The sequence below is a fragment of the Excalfactoria chinensis genome, chromosome 3 (genome assembly GCF_039878825.1).
Source record: "Excalfactoria chinensis isolate bCotChi1 chromosome 3, bCotChi1.hap2, whole genome shotgun sequence".
Lineage (NCBI taxonomy): Eukaryota > Metazoa > Chordata > Aves > Galliformes > Phasianidae > Excalfactoria > Excalfactoria chinensis.
In genome coordinates this window covers 76,817,775-76,838,992 of record NC_092827.1, presented here as the reverse complement: position 1 = coordinate 76,838,992, position 21,218 = coordinate 76,817,775, and the positions used below count along the sequence as shown (strand labels likewise).

The 21,218-nt window shown below is 46.9% G+C and overlaps 1 protein-coding gene across 2 annotated transcripts in view; it reads left to right on the top strand.

The window, feature by feature from the left end:
- The window catches only part of MDGA1 (MAM domain containing glycosylphosphatidylinositol anchor 1), a 128,684-nt gene that overhangs the window by 90,729 nt on the left and 16,737 nt on the right, over positions 1-21,218 (top strand). For both annotated transcript variants that reach the window (XM_072332526.1, XM_072332525.1), the window contains 4 exons: positions 11,114-11,291; positions 12,301-12,324; positions 19,260-19,412; positions 20,388-20,522. In XM_072332526.1, the coding sequence (XP_072188627.1) occupies positions 11,114-11,291; positions 12,301-12,324; positions 19,260-19,412; positions 20,388-20,522 (490 nt within the window). The remainder of the gene's footprint in view (positions 1-11,113; positions 11,292-12,300; positions 12,325-19,259; positions 19,413-20,387; positions 20,523-21,218) is intronic.

The following is a 21,218-nucleotide window of genomic DNA, read 5'->3' as shown; positions in this document are numbered from 1 at the left end:
CTGCAGATAGGCCTATGCCCACAGCCTGCATCCCAAGCCTGCTGTGCCCTATGTTCCCATGCTCTTCGTGGCCCATCCTGTGTGTCCCCTCACTAGTGCTAAGGGTGAGTTTTTGGTTAGAGGACACGATCAGAGGTGATGCAGTGAGATTTCTGGTCAGCTGAGCTATATAGCTCCTCAGGAGGTCCTTGTGATTCCTTTTCACTCTGGAAGATGAGAAGATTAAAGGATAGAACTGTGGTTTGTAAACTGGGAGGGGTCCCATCCGGCTTTTCTTAAACTGTGATCTGTGCAGCATTCACCTGATGTTACCTGGAGGATGAGAAGGGCTTGAAGTACATGGATAGGGACACAGACAGGAAACATAGAAAAGGGACATGTCAGCTCATTTTCCTTTCCTCTTCCCTGCAACAGCATGACAGTCTCAGCCTGAGGGAGAGGAGTGTGGCTTCCCATGACGCAACAGATGGTGCTGCTGGCTGCTTGTGAGATGCTTCATGGATCAAAAGACTTTTGGGGTGGGATGCACAGTACATCCCTTTTCTGTTAATCGTGTCACTTGATACGGGTTGTGCTGGTCCTCTCTCACTGGTGTTAGGACTGTGAACTGCAGTGACTTGGCCTTGCAATGTTTGCCCAGGACTGAATTTCAAAGCAGACCTTCTGTTGTGGGATGGCTTCTAAGTCATGCCTGCTGGAAAGCTTCTGTTGTCCGCTTTTCTTTTTTGCCTGCCCTGGCTGCCAGTTTGATGTCTGATCACAGGCTGCTGTCATACGGGACAAAGTCAAATCAGCACAATTCCACCTACCTGCTGAGCTGTCCTCTGTAGCAGGAGGAGGCTCAAACTCTCCTCTCTTCCCCACTGATGCAGGGCTTTTTCAACTTTTGTTCAGGCAGGAGGAATAGGCAGATTGCGCGTGTGCTCTCATGTCAGTTGCCTTCAGTTATGCTAGTGGCGTGCGTGATGCTGTGCAGAACTCAGCCCTGAGGGGAGTGGAAAAGGATACAGAAAGAGTGTGTCTGGGAGGTGTGTTTAGCAGATGGATCAAACAGCCATCAGGATGCAAAGCCAGGGAAAGCAAGGGGAGGGAGAAGTGATGCTGCCTTTACAGTCTGTGAGAGGCAGAGGTTTAGGACGTGTGGTGGGATTGAACGGCAGCCACGTGCTGGTGAAAGCTGATCAATAGCGTTTGATGGACAAGCTCTGCTTGAAGCTTAATTAGATTGCTGGGGAGGGCTTAGGGGGTAAAGCAGTAACTGTACCACAGGCATCTGGGAGCAGAGAGGGCAGGATCCTGCCTCAGCTGTGCTCCCTCCTGCCTGAAAATGGGGCTCAGCACCCATCCCTGCAGCCTACAGCAGGTTGAGCCAACTCTTTTTCTGTCCCCAGCAATTCACCGTGGGGGGATAGTGTGTCCATGAGACCAGCTGCTAAGGCAAGGTCGTCTCTACCTGTGCTGCAGAGAAGGTTTCAGACCAGATGGATGGTGGGGGTGGGAACTGAAGAGCCTCTTCCTCGTTTCCTGTCTATATTCTTTATTGATCAAGTCAGCAACAGCAGAGTTTCCCTTCAATGCAGATGAAGCAAGTTTCCTCCTGACCCTTGCTCACTGCAGGTGGAGGTGTCTGCCCAGCCATGAGTCTTGTTAGCTCTTCAGCCAAAGATCTGAGTGGCTCCTGCAGGGTGTAACTATCACACATGGGTCCCATGAGTTCAGTGGAATTGCCCAGAGCAGGGGGATGAAGTTTCCCTTAGGTCTGCCTAATATCTTCCAGTTCTGTTACTGAGACTTCCCTTAGCCTACAGGATCTTAGCAAACGATGCCTAACTAATGAATTAGCCTGACTAACTCTGTCTTATTGCATTCACACATTCCTCCTCAGTATGATTCGTGGTTTTCTTGAGCTGTTTATCCTTGGTCCAGATATCATTTGCAATCAGTTAATTGAGAAAATTAGCAATATGAGCAGTGGCAGGTTAATCATGCTTCTGTCTCTTGCTTCCATTTCTCTTCTCTCATTATCCCAAGTAAAGTAACCTGCCCAAAACAGGGTAGCTGAAAGCTTTACATGGCTCACCCTTCAGAAAGTGCATTGCGGATGAGATTACACCTTAACATTCAATTTTCATAAACGCTGCTCTTAATGCAATTCAAGCATTTGGCTGATGTAGAGAGAAAGCAGGATATTGTTTAGCTTCCCTGGTACAAGGGAATAATTATAAACAGCTTTCTCACTCTTAGCAGTGCTTGGAATAGTCACAGTGCCTGAGAAGAGCAGTACAAATAGACTTGCTTGAAAGGCTCATATGCTCTTAAAACACATCTAGTAAGAAAATCTCATCTATCTCTAGCTCCTAACACCACTGCTCAGTGCTCATTCAGAGTAAGGAGAATGTGAGAGAAGAGATAATCACATTCCCCCAACCAATATACCCCTCATATCAGCCCTGCAGGCTTGAGATGTTGTTTTCACACCCTTGTGCTTGTTCGTATCCAGCAGGCTGTTGGCTTGTGTTTTACAAAGCTGAGCACAGGATGAAAAATGCTTGCCAGGTCTCAAAGATAAAAGTGAGTTCTTTATGTGCATCTCTTATCCACACTCCTCCGGTGGCTTCAAGGGGTACATGTCAGTTATTGAGTCTTTCTGAGACTCTGTATCGATAGGCTGTGATGTAGCTTCCTGCCTTTTACTCTGCTCATCTGTTGTTTTCAGTACTCAGATCCAAGTTTCTGCTACTGCTTTTAGAGTGAGCCTTTTCTTTGTTAATCTTCTTCCCTTTCCATTCCCCCCCCCTTCTCTGTTTTCCTCCTTTTCATTCTTTTGTTTGTGTTTCCTTTTTTGGTTTCTTTTCCCTTGCTCTTGCTTCCTAGAACATGTTGAAGGTGTATGAAGGAGGAAGGATTTAGAAGGCAGGCATAGTCTCTCCTGTAGCTGGTGATGAATGGACAGGAGTAGGCTCTACGAAGATGTTTTGACTGTTTCATAAAGGAATGAAGCTTATGCAGTCTTGCTACCAGCACAGGTAGCATGGAGAAGCAGGAAGGATTTTACAGCTCTCCCTGTACATACTGTGCTGTCTGTCCCTTCTTTATTAGAAGCAGGACTGCAGGTGCAGAAGATTCAGAGGAGGCCCTTAGACTCCTGGGTGATACTTGCCTGTATACTTTCAACATGTACCAGACTGGGAAGTCCAGAGTCCCTCACAAACTAAGGAATTCCAGTAAGGAATAGTTCCATCCTTTATCAATTGTTGTTTTTAAGGATAAAGATGCCCTAACTGCATACTCTGCCAGAGTCTAAAATGAGCCCGAGGAAAGGGGCCTAAGAGGGGATAATTTTTGTTGGTGGCACAGCCTCATTTACTAAGTTTCAACCATATTATAGACAAAATCATTCAGAGCTCAGCCAAACTGAAGCTGGAAAATTCAAGCTGTGCAGAGCTGGACTGAGTTTTCTTCTTGAGCTACAGTTGATGCAGGATGGTGCAATGACATACATGTTGGTTTTGCTGAAGGTTGGATCTGGTGCAAGGAGATGTGAAGAGGCATCTGCTTTCACCGAGGTTAGGAAGGGTATAAAGTTGGATCCAGAGTAGTGCCAGTTTTCATATGTGGGGTTCAAGTCATGGGAAGCATCGCTCTGGGAAGGAGGAAGCAATATGAGGAATATTGTCCTTTACTGATTTTATGCCCATCATGCAAACAAAGAGGTGATTCCAGGCCCTGCAATGCACAAAGGTGTACAGGTAGGATCTTGCAGCAGCTGTGTAAAGCTCCCATTCTGAACAGAAGGATCCATGTGCCTTCAGGATTGAAGGTATGACTGTAAGACAGCATGAGAGAAATAAGCATAGCTAGACATGCATGTAACCTATTTAATTCAGTCTGAGCCACAGTGACACCAACACAGACTCCTCACAGAGACTGGGAAGTATGTGGCTCTGCCTTCCTTACCACCCATCACCAAATTCAGGTTCTGTTTTACTCCTTTCCTTCTCCACTCCTGGCTGCTTCCTCCTCAGGGCATGCAGCATTGCAGTACCCCACTAAGCCGTGGCTCATAAAGTTGCCAGTCATGTCGTGCCTCAGTTAAGGCTTTTGCTTGACTGTCTTCCTGACAGAGTGAAGATTAGATCTGTTCTTAGACCAGGGAACATATGCTAATAAAATACATATTGCTTTCTGATCAGCCCCTAATGAAAGACATTATTGAAGAGTGTGGTACAAGCACTTACAGTAATTCATGACAGCACCAATTTGGCTTCTCTAGGAAGCTGTAAACTGCTGCTCTTGGTACCTAATGAGGATGGGCAGCTGATTGCATGTGTGTGAGAGAGAGAGGCGCTCTCCTGGCTCCAGCTGTCCTCTGTAGCTACTGAAGGTCACAGTTGTTTCTCTCTTTAGAGAGGGGGATGTCTCATCTTGAAAAGGGAGCCACCTGCTATGGACAATTTAGGAGGAAAACCTTCCAGGACTCTTCGTTTAGACTGAATAATGGATTTGCTTTGACTGCTCATGCTTGCTTAACCTCAGGATCTGAACAAGAGTGCTTGATTGATGAACAACACAGGCATGAATTTCAGTTTGCTGGTCTGCTTGTCTAGCAGATGACAATTTTATGTTTCCGATGTGATTATTTGCTCTGAGAACCCCTAATAAGCAATGGTCATCAAACAAGGAAAAGGAAATGAATCCACCTAGTGCTTTAATTGATGTCATTAATGTTTGCCATCATTTCCATTCAAGGTGGTGATAAAGTATAAACCCAGGAACATGTTGCAATCCAATCTAGCAGGCACAGGAAGTTGGATGAGAAATTATAGAGAAATGTCCCAACTACTGTCTGTCTTCATATCTAAAGCGAATTTCTCTGCAACCCAAAACTTAAGCTCTTGCAGATAGCAGCTACGCTGCGGAGTGGGAAGACACCTTCACCAAGGCTGTTACCTGGTGGTCAGATCAGAATCCCCTCTCAGAAGGGTTCTTCTTAGAAGGTGTGGTCAGGTGTTGGCACAGGCTGCACAGGGAGGTGGTGCAGTCACCATCCCTGAAGGTGTTCAGGAGCTGTGTGGATGTGGCACTGAGGGACATGGTCAGTGGGCATGGGGGGGGTGGGCTGGTGGTTGGACAAGGTGACTTTAGAGGTCTTTTCCAACCTTAATGATTCTATGAGTGTGCTGCTGAATTGAAAAGGCAATGCCATGACAGTGAAAGACTGGGATATAATAAAGAAGATCCTGAGGGCTGAAAATGACTTCAGTGGGTCAAGTAGGATGAAATGCAGCAGTAGAAATGAAAGGTCGTGAGTGTGGAGAGTGCTGACAGAGGAATCTGCTGCAAGCTGGGAGCTCATAAGTGGGAAATGACAGTGAGCTGCTGGTAAGAGGTAGGTGTGAGAAAGGGCAAATGTACTTTTAGGTGAAGCCTGAGGTGCTGCCAGGGAAGGAGGAGAGGACCTGCTGCATCATGTATGCCATCTCCAGCAAGTGAGATCATGCAGGAATGGATTATGAAATAACTACAGAAAGTGAGAGTATGTTACAAGAGAAGGCACAGAGTGCTCAGCTTGCTTAGCCTAGCAAAGCAAAGGCTGAAGGGGATGTGATTGCTGTCTATAAAAACAATGGGGGGTCAAGCAGCAGGGAGGGAAAAGTTAAAGGATAATACTGGCATGAGATCAAGTGGGTGCAAGCTGCTTGTGAATACATTCAGGCTGGAAATGAGAACATTAGGGCGGTTAGGTTCCAGAACAGCTGTCCGGCAGAAGAAGCAGGCAAAATGGGAATGACTTTTAAGATGGGATATGGTACATTCATAAAACAAATGAGCAGAAATAGCCCCTGCAGTGTCAAGGGACTGGGCTCTGTGAGGCAAAGCTGTACCTCCCCTGCTTTGTCCCTGGAGGCAGTTGTGCTGTCCCTGTTCTAAACTCCTGGTAGATAACAGGTTGTTACCAGTGTGCAGAGGGGTTTTATGCCTGTCCCAAAATACAGAGAGCAAGAATCTAATCTCTGGTGTCCAAGTGCAACATCAAAGAAAAACCCATCTTCCTCTGCTCTGTTCTGTGGACCCAAGGTGACATCAAAGTACCATAATGAAGCTCAGCACCTTCCAGTCCCAAGGAGGGGGTGTTTGGGTACATCTTTCCTGGCTATCACCAGTTTAAGGCAACAGGTGCTGACAGTCTCTTCATGTTGAGGGCAATGGTGTGATTGTTCCTGTTGAGGACTTGGTCCCATCAAGCAACAGTCCCTTTGGAAGGGGGTATGTATCTCTGTCTTAGCTGCATTTAGATTGGTTTCATTTGTGGCAGCATCAGCCACAAGGGAAATTCAACATGAGATGATGCCTGCAGCCCCCTAGGACAGTGCTATATATTGTGCTCAAGACTGCTGGCAAACAGTCTGAATTGATAAAAATGGCAAGTTCTTTCACATCCTGAGTAGTATTACCTGTCAGAGGAAAACTGCCCTTCTGTGGATGTCACCTTCACCTGACCACTGGACCATGCTAAACTGGGATGTGTCTATTCCAGAAGATAAACTGGGTGACTTGGCTGCAATTGGAGTGAGGCAGAGTAAAAAAGGGGGAGCAAGCAAGTGCATGTAGAAGGAATTTTTAGGGAAGATGCTGGAGAGCAGAGCTAATGCTTGGCACTGAGCTGAGTTGTCAGTGAAGAAGTGGGACAAATAAGGGGAGAAAACAGCAGAAGTGAATAGCAATGCTGGGAAGCAGGATGCCCACCGAACAGTTCCTTTGCTCTGATCAGCTTGCTGGGGAATCTGTGGGGCTTTACTATATGTTTTTCTAGCTGGTGTTTGCAGTGATTCCCCAGGCTCAGTGCTGGAACAGGTTTTCATTCTGATTTCACTTTCTCCCTTAAGCATGTAACCGCAGTGTGCAGCTGGTTGTGAGTGCACGTGAGTGGCTGCTCAGGTCATGCTGAGTCCCAGCACATACAGGCTTTCATGGTCCCCTGAATTCCTGGTGCAGGTTGCTGTGAAGCACTGCAACAGTTACTTTTGATAGATGTGTTTGTTAACAGGCTTTGGTTTTATTATGTCTGATAGCTGATAAATTCCCGCTATCAACATAATTCAGTCTGCAAACAGCATCCTTTATTTCTTCTGATAAACAAAAAGCTTAGATGTGGTGGTGTCATACAATGATCCCTTTTGCAGAGAAAGCATCTGTATGGGAAATTGGTAATCACAGCCTGAACCTCTGATTAATCAGTTGAGGCAAGTGTGGGGTCAGCTGTGGGAGCACAGGTGAGAGTAATTTAGCTGTGCTCCCAGAAGGGGTGGAACTTGACTCCACCTCCTCTAGACCTCGTTTAAGGGCTGACCACCTTTAGGGCAGCATCTTTTGGAGATTGCTTCCTGGTGGAGATTGCCTCAGCATTTCCCAGCAGAGGTATCCGTATTGGTGAGTTTTTCCTTATAAATAGCCTTTTGAATATCTGTTACCATCTTTGTATCATTCCACCTTACAGCATCCTAGTTGGGAATAAAATGTGGTGAGAGGTAGCATGGCTCTTCTCTCTGAGTCTGTGTCTTTCTGGGTCACAAGCCAGCTAAGGCTGCTCACACTGGCACGAGCACTCTGTGTGGACCACAAACCAGTTTAACATGATAACGTGTGGGACTGGGTAGACAAGATCTGCCATCAGGGTGTGATGGAGAGGAATGTGAAAGGGCAGACCCCGTTTGCATTGCTGCTCCCTGGGAGACTTCATGGCTAAGTACACATGTAAGCATGTGTACTTTCTGTCTGCTGGTCGCTAATACTGCTCACAAGTGACAGAGAAAAGGGACAGCTTGCCTGCTGTGCGTGTGGATATATACATCCCACCTGGGGTGTTTTTGTCCTTTGTAAGGTGTTTCTAGAAAAACCATTCTGCAAGAGCATTCCCACCTCTGCATCCTGTGTGATATCCACAGCCATCTGCTAGAAATAGTGTGAGTTTGTTTGGTTTTTTTTTTTCTATTCCCATTCCCTCCCTCTCATTATTTGAAATGGAAGGAGGTGAAAGCAGAAATGAGACTGCGCATTGCTCTGTGCTCTTGTTCTGGCCCCAACGGCAGCATCCTGAGCCTGGTGATAAATGAGCTCAGTGACTGAGATCCTCCATGGAGGCTTCAGCATCTCGAATAAGGTGGCCAGTTTTTCACTGTCCTCTGTACCTGCCTTTGCTTTAGGAACTGCACCGCAGTGGTATTATGCTGGAGGACCATGCTAGCACGATCAGAGGGAAGGAGAAGGCTGAAGATAAGGTAGAGGGAAGGAGGTACTGGGGTAGCATGGGAGAACAGCATAAAGGCAGCAGCAGGAGACTGGAGCAAAGGATTAAAAATGAGTTCCTGCTGGACTGATGTGTGCAGCTGTGTACAGAGCTGCTGCTGGCTGCCAGGAAGGCAGAGATGCTTGGGGAGGCGGAGCCAGACCTTAGCTCTAATTTCACTGTCTGCTGGACCTGTGCTCATCACTGCAAGCCCACAGCAGCTGTGCACTCACAGGGTAAGCAGCTGGCTGGAGCCAGGCCTTGTTCTTCCTTGCACTGATGTCACACCTTCTAAACTGTGCTGAACTTGAGCCTGTTCTCTCTCTCCCTGAGCCTTCAAAAAGCTTTCTACCTATGCTGCAAGAGGAAGTATGTCTGGGGTACCCACCGTGCCTTGCCCATTACCTAGTGATACAAGTTTCACCTAGAAGCGGGATAGTTGTGATCCATGAGGACATGGGTGCTGTTATTCTTTTCTGATTTATAGACAGACCGAGGTGGCATCTAAGTATTTATTAGATTAAACCCACATGTCCCTGTGGGTAGACTTGACTGGCACATCAGAAGTTTTGCAGTCTGGACTGGAGGCTGATTTCTCGTCCTGTCGTAGATGATGTGGAAGAGTACCTGATTTCACATTGTTCCCAGAGGCTTTAGATACCCAAATTCCACGCAGCTCCCAGCTGAGGTGGAATTTGCACTGTCTGAACCTCATCCTCAAGCTTCTCTTCGATTCTCCATTTTGTTTCTCTTCTAAAGGTTATGTCTAGACAAGGGAAATGGCTCCTGACCCCCTCCTATTTGCTGGCTACCTTCCCATTGCTCAGGCTCTGTGGCAGCCTGTAAGGAGGAGCTGCCACCAGCCCCCTGGTCAAGCTCTACTTCCCAAAAAGCCCCATGCTGGTAGCCATGCCACCCCCAGCCCCCTGCCTATGGCTTGTGCCTCCTCCTCTCCATCCCAGTAAACGATGGTCTGGTGCTAATGATCCCAGGTGAGATCACTGCCACCAGAATCTGCTTCCACACTTGGCAGAGCAGTGGTGCTGCAGGCTGGCAGATGGAAGGGCTGAGCAGCAGGCATGCCAGTTGGACCCGCACCCAGCTTGCATGCATGCAAACAGAGTGTTATTTATGCGAACGGAACCTGACAGCAGCCTAGTGCCAAGTTCATGCTTGATTCCCAGAGGTACTGCTCTAGTTCTGCCCACTGATGCTGCTCCCTGGGAGGCACAAGGATAAGGGAATGCACTGGGGCCTTCCCTGTCCTCTTACCTGGGGAGGAGAAGAGTGCCAGTTCCTCAAGCAGGTTACAGCATGACCTGTTTAAGGCAGGTACAAAGCTTGTCGTTGGCTGTGAAAACAACATGCAGCCATAGCTCTGTGGAGACTCTGCACAGTACCATGGAGGGGTCTGGCCCAGCCCTACCATTTGCGTGAGAGCTCCGTACAACCTGTGGGTAGATCAGCTCAGTTGAGGAGATGGGTCCTGGCAATGCTGGGAAAGAGTGAGGCTCTGGCACCAAGAGCTCTCCAGTGGCAGTCATTGCTTCTCAGCTGGAACAAAGAGTTATATACGCTAAGGTAGGAGGGAATCAGAGGCATTGCATGTGCTTGCTTTGTTCAGGTGCTCTACCACATCCCTCCCTTGCCCTGCCCTGCTGCTGGCCTGTGCTCCTGCCATACCCTCACTCTGTGCTCTTGCCCCCATAATCTCCAGAACCGATGGATTTGCTGAAAACTTTCCTCCCTGAATCCCTGTTTCAGTCCTGTTACTGCAGAATTCATGATGATCACTGAACCCAGCTCTCAGGAAAATTTTCTTTGCAATGCGACTTGCCAGCCTAGAGAATGTATCAAGGGGAGGTTAACGTCTGGAACAGTGAATGTGGGGCTGCAGAAAGCTCTGCCAAAGGCCTTATTGCCAGGACCAGCATCCCCAGTAACATATCAGGACCAAACCTTGCCACAGGGATCCAGATGCTGTACAGCAACAGAGATTGTATCTTTACGGTGTAATCCTTGTTCTTGTCCTTCCCCTGCCAAGCAAGCATGACTGTGGCAGGGAAGTTTCACTGACACATAATTCATCATTTTTAGTGGTGGTGATTTTGACAACGATATTTCTCCAATCATTTTCTTGAAGCTTCCCTGTTGCCTTAGTGTATGAAACTCTGTTCAGCTGGTATGGTTCAGGTAGTATGGTTCATATCCTCAGTTGGCTTTAGAGAAAGGAAGTGCCTGTGGGTGACTGTAAAGGACCACTGACTTAAGCAAGACACCTTGCCCTGGTCTGAAGCAGTATGTCTAGGGTAACGTCTAGGGTTGAAGGGCAGATCCCACAGAAGGTTGCTGAGGAAGCATCACAGGTAGGTAGGCTCCAGCAAGGCACCAAATGAAATGCCACAGGATGTAGACAGCAAATGAATGAATTTTGCAGAAAGTGATTGTGAATTCAAGGGGGAATCTTGGCAAAATGCCATGCTGCGATGAGCACAGGACCTCAGTTCATTGATGCAGGTGAATCAGGTTTATTTATCCCATCTTGGAGCCATTGGTTTCAGCATGGAAGTGCTCCACATGCACATTTCAAGTCGTCCCCCTAATCAGGAGGACCCGAAAGTTTTCCATCAGTGAAAGCTCAGGCTCTTGATCACTGTTCTATGCCAGGGAAAGGAATTTTTAGCCAGTTCTGCATGATGATCTCACTGACAAAGCATCTGTATATTTGCCTATATAAGAAGGAAAAAAAGCAAGGTGACTGTGAATAGGATCTCTCTGGTTTCTATTTCCAGGATTTTCATGACACTGGGTTCTCTTTTCATGCAGCTGGCTCAGCGAAACGCCATCCAAACCTTCATTCCAGTACAGAAAATGGAGAAGGGCCTGCTGCTGGAGCACATCCTACCCAACCTGAAGGTGCCTCAGAGCTATGAAGTTCGCTTGACACCTATCACCAGCTTTGGGGCTGGCGATATGGCTGCTCGCATCATCCGGTACATGGAACGTAGGTGTCTCTTCCTCTGTCCTGGCTATGAGAGCAGGTCCAAGCTGCCAGCTATGGGTCAGGCCAACGGACGTGGGCATGCGTAGACATTGTCTCCTGTGAACCTTGGGTGTATCTCTCAGCTGCATAGAGTTTTGATGGCATGGTACTGACACATTTGGCCATTTTTTGTCTGCTACCATCAATGCAGAGCATTAGATAGAGAGAGGCCTACCAGGTTCAATCTCAACTCATTTTTTACTCAGCAGCTCCAACATACACTCTTCTCTCTGTGGGAGCCCAAAACCCCAATCCCCAGCCAGGCCATGCTGCAGTCTCCTGTGATTCAGTGACATATTTTTTAGAGAACAGCCAGTGAATTCTGCATAGTAGCCACATGCGCATAAAAGCAAGAGGATTTCAAAGGATTTCATTCTTTTCAGAACTGAATGCACAGTTCCTTTCCCAACTAGCCGTAATAAACCTGTAGCTCTACCCAATATCCTGAATCCCAGATCAACCTATTGACAGACATTGACTATGCTTCTTTTCCCAGCATCCAAACAGCTCCCAGTTCATCCATTCTCACAACCTTATTCTCACTCTGCTCAGGAGTCTGGACCTTGTATTTTAGTATAAAGCACAGAGCTCCTTCCTTCTGTGTTTGCATGATCTCGCACAACTTTCTTGAACTGAAAGGTGACACTGATGCCCCTCTTAGATACCAAGCTTTATCTCCCAGTGAGTGCTTACAGAAAGAAACTACTCAGGAGGCCCAAAGGGATTCCCTGAGCAGTTCTAGGATCACCCATTATTAAGATCTGTTGCTGTTTGCATCAGTGAGTCAGCAGCTTGTTCTATCACCAAGGCAAACACTGAGCAGTGCTGTTTTGCAGGGATGCTGCTAGGAGATTTGTACAACTCTGACCTTTCTTGATGTGCTTGTTTTATTTTCAGACTTTGATTATGATTTGTGATTTGGCAGAGCACTAGCTGTTCTGATGTGTTGTTTTTCTATTTTCTTTTCCAGCAATCAACTATCCCAGCCCAACAGGTAAGCAACAAGATCTTTGTATTTATGTTTTGATTGTAATGCTTGTTAGTCGAGTGTTCCAAGAGATCAGGCAAACTGGAAAACAGCACTAACTTAACAAAATATTTTCCCCCGAAGAGCTTGAAATTGCATAGACTCATAGTGATTTCATTAAGTAATGCTATTTTTTTGTACCTTGAGTTATCACCAGGAGATATATGCCAGAGATGTGCCTCCCACTTACACCAGATATATCCGTGACTGAGTAGGTTGTGACACTGAGCCCACCTTCCCTCTACTATTTAGCAATTTGCATCCACTAAGCAGATTACTAAAAGTTCTCCAAAATATCTCTGTTTAAGGAATGTATATCCCCTGTACTCTTTCTGACACCTCTGCAGGCTGGTGTGGAGCAATGTCTAGCTCAGATCTGGTTCCTGTTGCAAATTCCATGATGACAGCTCTTTCTTCTTCCCCTCTGATGTCATCACTGTTTGCTTTCTCATTTATCTTCCAATCATTCCTGCTAATGCACCCTAACATCTAGATGCAGGCCCATCTTTTCTGAGCACCCGGAATTCCTCTTGATTTTGAGATCATGATACACAGCACCCCGGAACGATGTTCTTAATCAAGAACATGATGATGTCCATTGAGCATAAAAGAGGATTTCTAGTACTCTAATCTCCGAGGTATGAAACAAAGTCCCTTTGCTTCAGTTGTTGGATATAAGCCCAGGCAAAGCTCTTGGGCAGAGGTGGGCAAACTGCTTGCTGGGGGTCCACAGAGAGCAAGCTGGGTCCATGTAGATGTTTCTTTTTTCCTGTTTTCAGCTGCTAAGTAAAAATCAAAAAAAGCTGAAACACTGTTCAGTCTTCTTAGGTAACACTCTGCATATAGGCAGGCAAGTGTCACTCCTTCGCTGCAGGATACCAGTGGGAAGGAAAAGCCAGGACTGGGCAACAAGCAGGAACTGGAGCACAGGGTTATCTTTTTAAGGCAGCCATCAAGCATTTGTTTGTGCAGATTCACCCTCTGAGGATGATTAGGTTCATCACGATCTACCTGGTAATAGGAGTTTCTCAGAGAGGCAGCGGGATTTTGTAGCTATGACTCCTGATTCCTCTTTCTTTCCTCTTCCCCACTTTTTGATCTTTAAACTTTCTCCAAAGAGGACTCACTGGTCCATTGGGCTGATTTCCACTGGGAAACAATGAACATATTACCAGGGACCCACTCCAGGATGTGTCCCTCCCTAGCTGGAGGAGGTGAGCATTCTGGCTCACAGGGGAAAGTGTTAGAATCTGGCTTTTTGCCACTTGCTTTTACACCACATGTATCTCTGGTAATGACAGGGCAACTTCAGTCTTAATTGTGTCAGTCTCCTCAGGGTCTTTGTAAGCTGAGTCTTCAGACTGCTCACCTGGGATTGCTTTGGCAGCTTGACTGAGACCAGAATGAAATTTGTGTATATCAGAGAACTCAGCCACGCTTGTATTTTCATGCAGTAAACCCAGCACTTGAATTCTCCTTGTTATGATTCGTTCAGACTGTGCTGAAAATTGGAACTGCTGAGCCAGCCATCAGGGTCCTGCCTCTGAGTTCACGCCTTGAGATTGACTGCCTTATAACTTCAGCCACCACTCTTGCTTTCAGAGATCTCCCTTCCTTTCAGACCTGCTGCCATTGCAAATACGAGCCCTTTGCAAACATAAGCCCAAGGCCTCATAGCTCTGTCTCCAGGCCACAACTTGCTTCTGAGCCTCTCAGCTCAGCATCGTGGAAATCTCTACTCCTACCTCTTTTTGCCCCCACTTCCTTTGCTACCACCACCTCCAGGAAAAAGTGTTGTGATTGCAAAGGTATCCTCACGCTAGGCTGCCCAGCCAAATTCTGGGAGCAAACATTGAGAGCTCTCAAGTGAAAGGCAAAGATTGGATGATTAATGCCTCTGGCAGCCTGATCCAAGGGCATGCACAATGGTGATTAATTTACAAACTCTGAGAGTCACTTAATACAATTATTTCTTCATGCATTTTCTCTCCCAGCCTAATAAGATGTTAATGACATTGGGGCAGGCATGCGTGTGCTATGGTTACTGAGCCAGGTGCCAAGATTATAAGGTGAAAGGAAACTGAAAGCACAGGGAGTGAACAAAAGATATTGAGTATTTCACTTATTTAGAAATCAGCAGTAAGACCGACTCTTAAAAATCAGTTAATCTTATTCTAGAAACTAGAATTTATCTTAAAAGTCTCTCTTTGAGTAATATTGATTCTAAGGTAATATTTTAAATATCTCCCAGGACAACCGATCATTTTAATGTCATGATTAAACTCCAGGGGAATCTGTTCTGTCCTTCCTACTTTTACTCTGCAATTTCATTTGGATATGACCTTCACTTTCCAACCTAAACCCTGCAGTGTTGCTCCCAAAACTTTTCCATCTTATTCGCAGTTTATGGTTTAGTTTCCCTGGTTCTAGCAGATGTAGCCTTGCAACCTTGGTGATAAGGGACTTGAAAAACATATGAGATTGCTATTTTTTTTCTCACTTGTGCAATATGTCTCGCCTGTCCAGAACGGGAACATTATTCCTTATGTATCTGCAATTTGGCTGTGATGGAGCTAAAATGTTTTCAGATCATGGGCATGTACAGTGGGTGGTGATCAGTTCCAGCTGCTGGTTGCTGTGGATTAACCTGGTCCATTGCTCACCATCCAGTGCTTGTGTTTCCTGTCTCTCTGAATGCCTCATAGCACAGAGGGGTCTGAACTTGCTGACCCAGCACGAACATGTGGGAACAGGATGCGATCCCTGTGTTTAGACCTGGATTCCTCAAATCTTTGCCCATCCCTCAGGCATGTGTGTAATGCAGGTCCTAAAGCAGGTGACTGCCACTAATTCCTCATGACATGATGGAAAATGTGATGGGGCCATATTATTCCAGTGTCGTAGATAGGGATATTAGAGCAGATGGTGCTCCAATATGACCCAACCAGTTACTGCATTGTAAAGCTTTCTTTCATTACTGGTTAGAAATGCTTTAGAAACTTATGGAAAATTTTGTAACATGTTTCTTAAATCCCAAAGTACTTTGAGGCCACAGTCCAGTTTGTATTTTCATCTTCTAGGTGGGGAAAGTTATCTCTAGTGATGGGCTGTGGGTCACGCCACCGGTCTGTACCAGAGCTGAGGCTCAGATCGTGGTCCCTGGTGCTCCAAGCCAGTTTCGGCTGTCACAGCACAGCTAAATGACGAAGGCAGTTTTATTTGAATGTGCTTCCATCTGCTATTCACCCGTAGTCTGCAGCTAGGATCATCTTATTATTTTTTGTATGCATTCATTTGGCAGCTAGAATTTCAGGGCCAGGGATGGCTTACCCCCAAGGACTTGAAATGAAAACCTCCATTATGTTTCTCAAGGAGGTGAAGCAACAAGAAATGCTAATAGGCACGGCTGAGGGTCTCACCTCTGGGAATGCGGGGAGGTGTCTATAACCAGGAGCAAACATCTCTGCACTTTGAGCTGCTGCCACTGCAAAGCCTGCCAAGGAAATCTGTTTGGTGAAGACAGCACTAACTCCAGCCTTTGAGGAACCAGCTCCCCTGCTACTCTTCCACCTCGCCTCTAACAATCCAGAGAACAACTTCTGTGTTCAATATTTAAAGCCACCGTTTAATTTTTAATCAGGAAGGTTCCTTTGCTCCACAGTGCTGAGCCAGGATCCCTGGCAGATGGTGTGAGTCTGAAAGAAGGTTTGCTTCACACAGCCGAGGTCGGCAGTCAGATCGCTGCTGTGGCCTCTGAGATGCAGTGGGTCACTTAAAGGTTTGCTTTGCGGCTGGGTCAGCCAGGTTTTTCTCCGTCAGCCTGATGATAATCACCCAGAGGTGACATGCTGGCTGTGTCCCAGCACTCTGAACATACCTAAGTTATCATGGGCATCTCCACTTCTGTTCAGAGGAACAGCAGGGCTTCTGCCTTCCTGTGGTTTGCTTTAAACCAAGCAACCAGCAGTCAGAACGCAAGGGTTCTACTTCCAGCTTTGACGCTGCCTGCTGTGGCCTTAGATGTGCCTGACTGTATTTTAGTGCATCTGTTTCACCATGTGTAATGCAGGAGATGTATGAAGAGAAGTGCTGATGCTTCGTGGAGATATTATAAAGCCTTGTTTGTTAGTTGCTGCGAAGTGCCTTGAGTTCACAAGCTAGGCAGAAGCAGTGTGCTGTAGATAAACTCCCGCATGGCAAGTGGTATTGCATGTAAGCCTGGTCCTGCCATGCCGTGCCTAGGAGCCTCCTCCATTTTGTTCTCTCTGCTAGGAGCTCTGTCTTCTGCAAGTGGCTGCATCTGAGTGAGAGGTGAGGACAGAGGCATGGCCCTTTTCTGGCATGCAAAGGGCTGGGAGTCTGTGGCACCCCATGCCTTGTGCTCTAGCAGTATGAGCGGCCTCTTCATACCACCTTAAAGCTTGGGTCCTCTTCCCAAGGGTGCAGGGGACTTCTCATGCAGCAGTCCGTCAGCCACCAGGGCTGGGCATCAGCTGTAAGTCAGGAATACTGCCCTCTTGTCTTGCACAACTCCCTGTTTTCCTCTATCTCTGCACAGACCTTCTCTCTGGCTTCCACCTGAGCTTGTGCTTTTTCCTCAGCCTCCTTCTTCTTTGGTTCCTGTGTCTTTTCCTTCATGGATTTGCTCCCTTTCAGTCAGTTGCCTGGCAGGCCTCTGTGCTACTGTTTTCAGCTTTGTTTTCTGTCTGATATTCCCATTTAAGAGAATTTTGTGCTGGAGAAAAATGTTAGCTTTCTCTTCCAAAGGTCCACAAGGATCAGAGATGCAAACCCTTCCTGTTTCAGGTGGTCCCTGCACCAGAAGGGCAGTCAAGTGGATACTGTCATGTGGGATAATGCCATTGCAAGAGAAAGCTTATGTTTTCCATGTTCCAGGATGCCTGGTACAGCTGTGAACTACTCCTGTCACCCAGGAGGGAAGAGAAGGATCTTGAGAAGCCTTTTTCTCACTCTTTTCCCCACTATCTTGTTGTGCTGGGGCTGGTAGCCTCCCTAGCCAATGTTACTGCCCAGCCTCAGACCCTACAGGTGTCTGCCCTGTCTGCTCCTGCCACCTCTTCCAGCTCCCTGTGCCCAGCACTGCTCTGTGTAGCAGTGGCTAATTTGGATTAGGATGCTAATTAGAAATGAGCAGATTGAACGGAAAGCACTTAGCCAGGGTTAATCAGCAGTTAAGTGGCCAGCCCAGTCAAGCTCCCTATGGCTGTGCTCAGTTCACAGAAGCGGAGTTTCCTGCTGAGCTAAAAGAAAAGCCAGATGCCCTTCTCCACAAACCGAACTCTTGGCTTGCAGCATAGTGTCCAGCCATTCTGTGGGCTGGAGAAGACTCATTGCCTTGGTGAAAGAACCACATAAGGAGGGGGAATAACAGCACAGAGCCCCCCTGTCTGTGTGGCAGACATCGGTTTCCTTTCCCAAATGGGAGGAGGTAGTGCAGGCCGTATCTATCTATGGAAGATAGAGAGGTGCAACATCTCAGAGACAAAATGCTGTTCATTTATCATAGAACCATTAAGGTTGGAGAAGACCCATCCCTGCCATGCCCACTAACCATGTCCCTCAGTGCCACGTCCACAGGGTTTTTGAACATCTCCAGGGATAGTGACTGCACCACCTCCTTGGGCAGCCTGTGCCACTGCCTCACCACTTGTTAGGAGAGTAAGATTCCCCTAATACCCCACTTGAACCTCCCCTGGCACAATGCAGGAGCACAGGTAGGTGTTCAGGCTGCTCCTCATCTGCCCATTATAGCAGGAACTGTGTTTTGGGGTAAAGTACAAATAATTGAGTCATGCTTCAGCAGCCATGGATGAGTTTCTAACACATTCTAAAACCTGAGCAAGAACATGTTTTTCTGTGTGTTCTTTCATGGATTTAGTTAGTTTATTGTTCAGTTTCATAGCTTCCACCCATGGCTCTAATGTAAAAGCAGAAGGTGAAGATCTGCTTGCTGTGTCTGTACTACTCGAGAACTCAGAGATCCCACCCTCATCTCATTCTCAGCTCTGATTTCATCCCAGGGATCTTTTGGAAAAAGAAAATAATTTTCATAGCCAGTCTTGGACTTATTTTCTCTTTCTTTTCTGCCCATTCTTTCTCTTCTTTTCCAACTGTATCAGCAGTTCTGTGGCTCAGGAACCAGCTTTCACCTCACAGGTTCGACAAAAGACCATCTTAATTCTGGTCAAGTTTGATTTGCTCCATTCTCTGCAAGTCCATATTGAACTTTGTCTACACACAAGATTTTTCACTCATCTCATATTGCTGTAGGCTGTGACTGTCTTGTGGTAGTAGCATAAGCAAGCTCTTCTGCACGTGTAGTTGGTGCTGCATAAAAATCCTTTGCCAGTGTAATGTATTTTGTTAGGAGGACCCACATAAACTGCAATTGCGGATATACCTCTGAGCTGGTATAAATTGAATATGCTCTAGCAAAATGACACATTTATAGTACTGAGCTGACCTCTTTTCATGCGTGCCATAGTTTAATTTAACGTGTAGACCAAAGTGGGGTTCACTTACTGACGCTTTCTCCTCTTTCCTGGGAAGATTATTCTACCATCAGGTTGTTACAGTTTAAAGGCCCTTGTGGCCTGCTTGCCTCCATCATCCTCTTACTCTTTTTATCATCTTCTACATCAGCTCCTTTAGACCTCCCAGCAGAATCTCTCTTTAGTCCCGTTAGCCATATTCTATTTTGTTAGATAATTGCATCCGTCAGCCTGGATTAACCCTTCTTTAATCATAGCCATTGTGAAAATATACCTTTTCAGCCTCCTCCTGTGGCGGGGGGCTGCCCACCCTCCTGAATACCCTCCTCAGGCAGCAAGGCAGCCCCAAGAGGAGGTCTGTAAAGTGGCACTCCTTGTCCTTCCCTGCAGATAACACCTGTCGCTTTGAGGATGAGAAGATCTGCGGCTTCGTGCAAGACAAGATGGACAACTTTGACTGGACGCGGCAGAACGCCCTGACCCAGAACCCCAAGCGCACTGTCAACACGGGGCCACCCACGGACATCAGCGGTACGCCAGAGGGTAGGCACACTTCTGGGTTTCTTCTGGCTCACTTCTGGAGGCGAGATGCACAAGGCATCAGGGTCCTGTGGTTGTGGGAGATGGTGGAGCACTGATCTGCTTTCTGCACACATGCTTCTCCTCCGCGCAGGGTGCAGGGAGCAGGCAGTTAATTTGCATGTTACTGATTGGCATTAAACACACAATTAAAACACCCACGACTTTGTTTAAGGGAATAGTGTGAGCATTAGTTATTGTTACCAGCTAATTGCCTGCTGCCTAATGCCCTTGTCCCATTTGATGCTTGTTTTAAAATCAAAAAAAAAGGATAAACAAGTAAGAGAACGTCTCTGACACCTGGAAATGTCTCTGCTGGGTTTAACCAGCTGCTTCCTCAAAGAAGACCTCTGTGGGGCAATTCTCCATACCAAGCAGCAGCAGGAGGGGTGAAGCTGGGGGAGTGCCAGTGGGGGCCACAGACTGGAGGAGGCTGTTGTTGTGTATTGCTCCTCCTAGCTGTGCATGGGGCACCCACACCAGATTCAGATGGATATTGCTTGCCCCTTTCTCTAATGAGGAAAATCAATTCATATGTGAACACAGCTCTGAATTCAGGAAAAGAAAGAGAAAAAAGAAAAAAAAAGGAAATACCCAATGGCCAGCTAAAGGGGTGGCTTTTCCCATTATTGTTGAGAACACTAGCCAGACCTAGCACTAAAAACAGCGCTGATTAAATAGTTAATCTGTTCCTTCTGGGGTTGTTAGCAGCTGCTTTGGGATTGTTCTCTTTAGATCAAAACAACACTGCTTATGCCAGATATACTAAATCCTTTCTGCAGTCCTCTTTCTTCGCGTGTTTCTGGATGGGATTCAATGGGATAAGAAGAGCAAGGCAGTGTCTCATGCAGGAGGAGGAGTCTTCCAGCCCCCAGTATCCCATTACTTGCAGGGTGAAAGATGCAGTGGCTTTCCCTACCTTTTTCTCTCCTTGTGTAGGTTATTACATGTTCATTGAGGCCTCTCGGCCCCGGGTGACAGGAGACAAAGCCCGGCTGATCAGCCCACTATACAACATCACAGCCAAGTACTACTGTGTCTCCTTCTACTACCACATGTATGGCAAGCACATCGGTGAGTACTGTCTGGGGATGGGTACCCCTGGCCTAGTACAGGGTATAGGGGAAGACCTCCAGCATCAGCTATGACTGTGGCCAGCAATCTGAGTGGCTGAGAGTCTCACTCAGTACTCAAAGCACCAAGATGATCCTCAGAGAGCTGTCCTTTGCCTGCACCCAGCATGTTGTGAGGCTGTCCTTGGAACAGTATCTTGAAGCCAGATATCATTCCTTGCCGTGTTTCCTCTAGAACAGAGCTCCTTACCCTCCACAAGTAAAAACACCGTGGCTATGTTCATGTTTCTCCTTGTCGTGACCACAGCCACCTTGCTATAGGTAGTGTGACATTGAAGAGAAGATGGAGGTACTTTGTGGGACTCTGTGGTGGGCTCTGTTACTTTGGAGCGTTCCAGATTTGTGTGCCAGGGCAGAGCTGTGACAAGGGGCTCTCAGCTCTGCCTGACTTCCTCCTCTCTAGCCATACTCATACTGGTACAGCAAGTGCCATAGCAGCGCCCGGCACACTAATGAGTTTCCATATCCAGTCAAGGAGCAATTGCTAATTCGTCACCTCTTGATTATAATTTCATTAATTTGAATAATAGATGCACTCTTTCCACAGCACGCTAGGCTATTAATCACCTGCTGGACTGGAGCCTGACTGAAAAAGCAGGGCCCAAGCAGGAATGTGTCCGCCCTTCAATAAACGGGG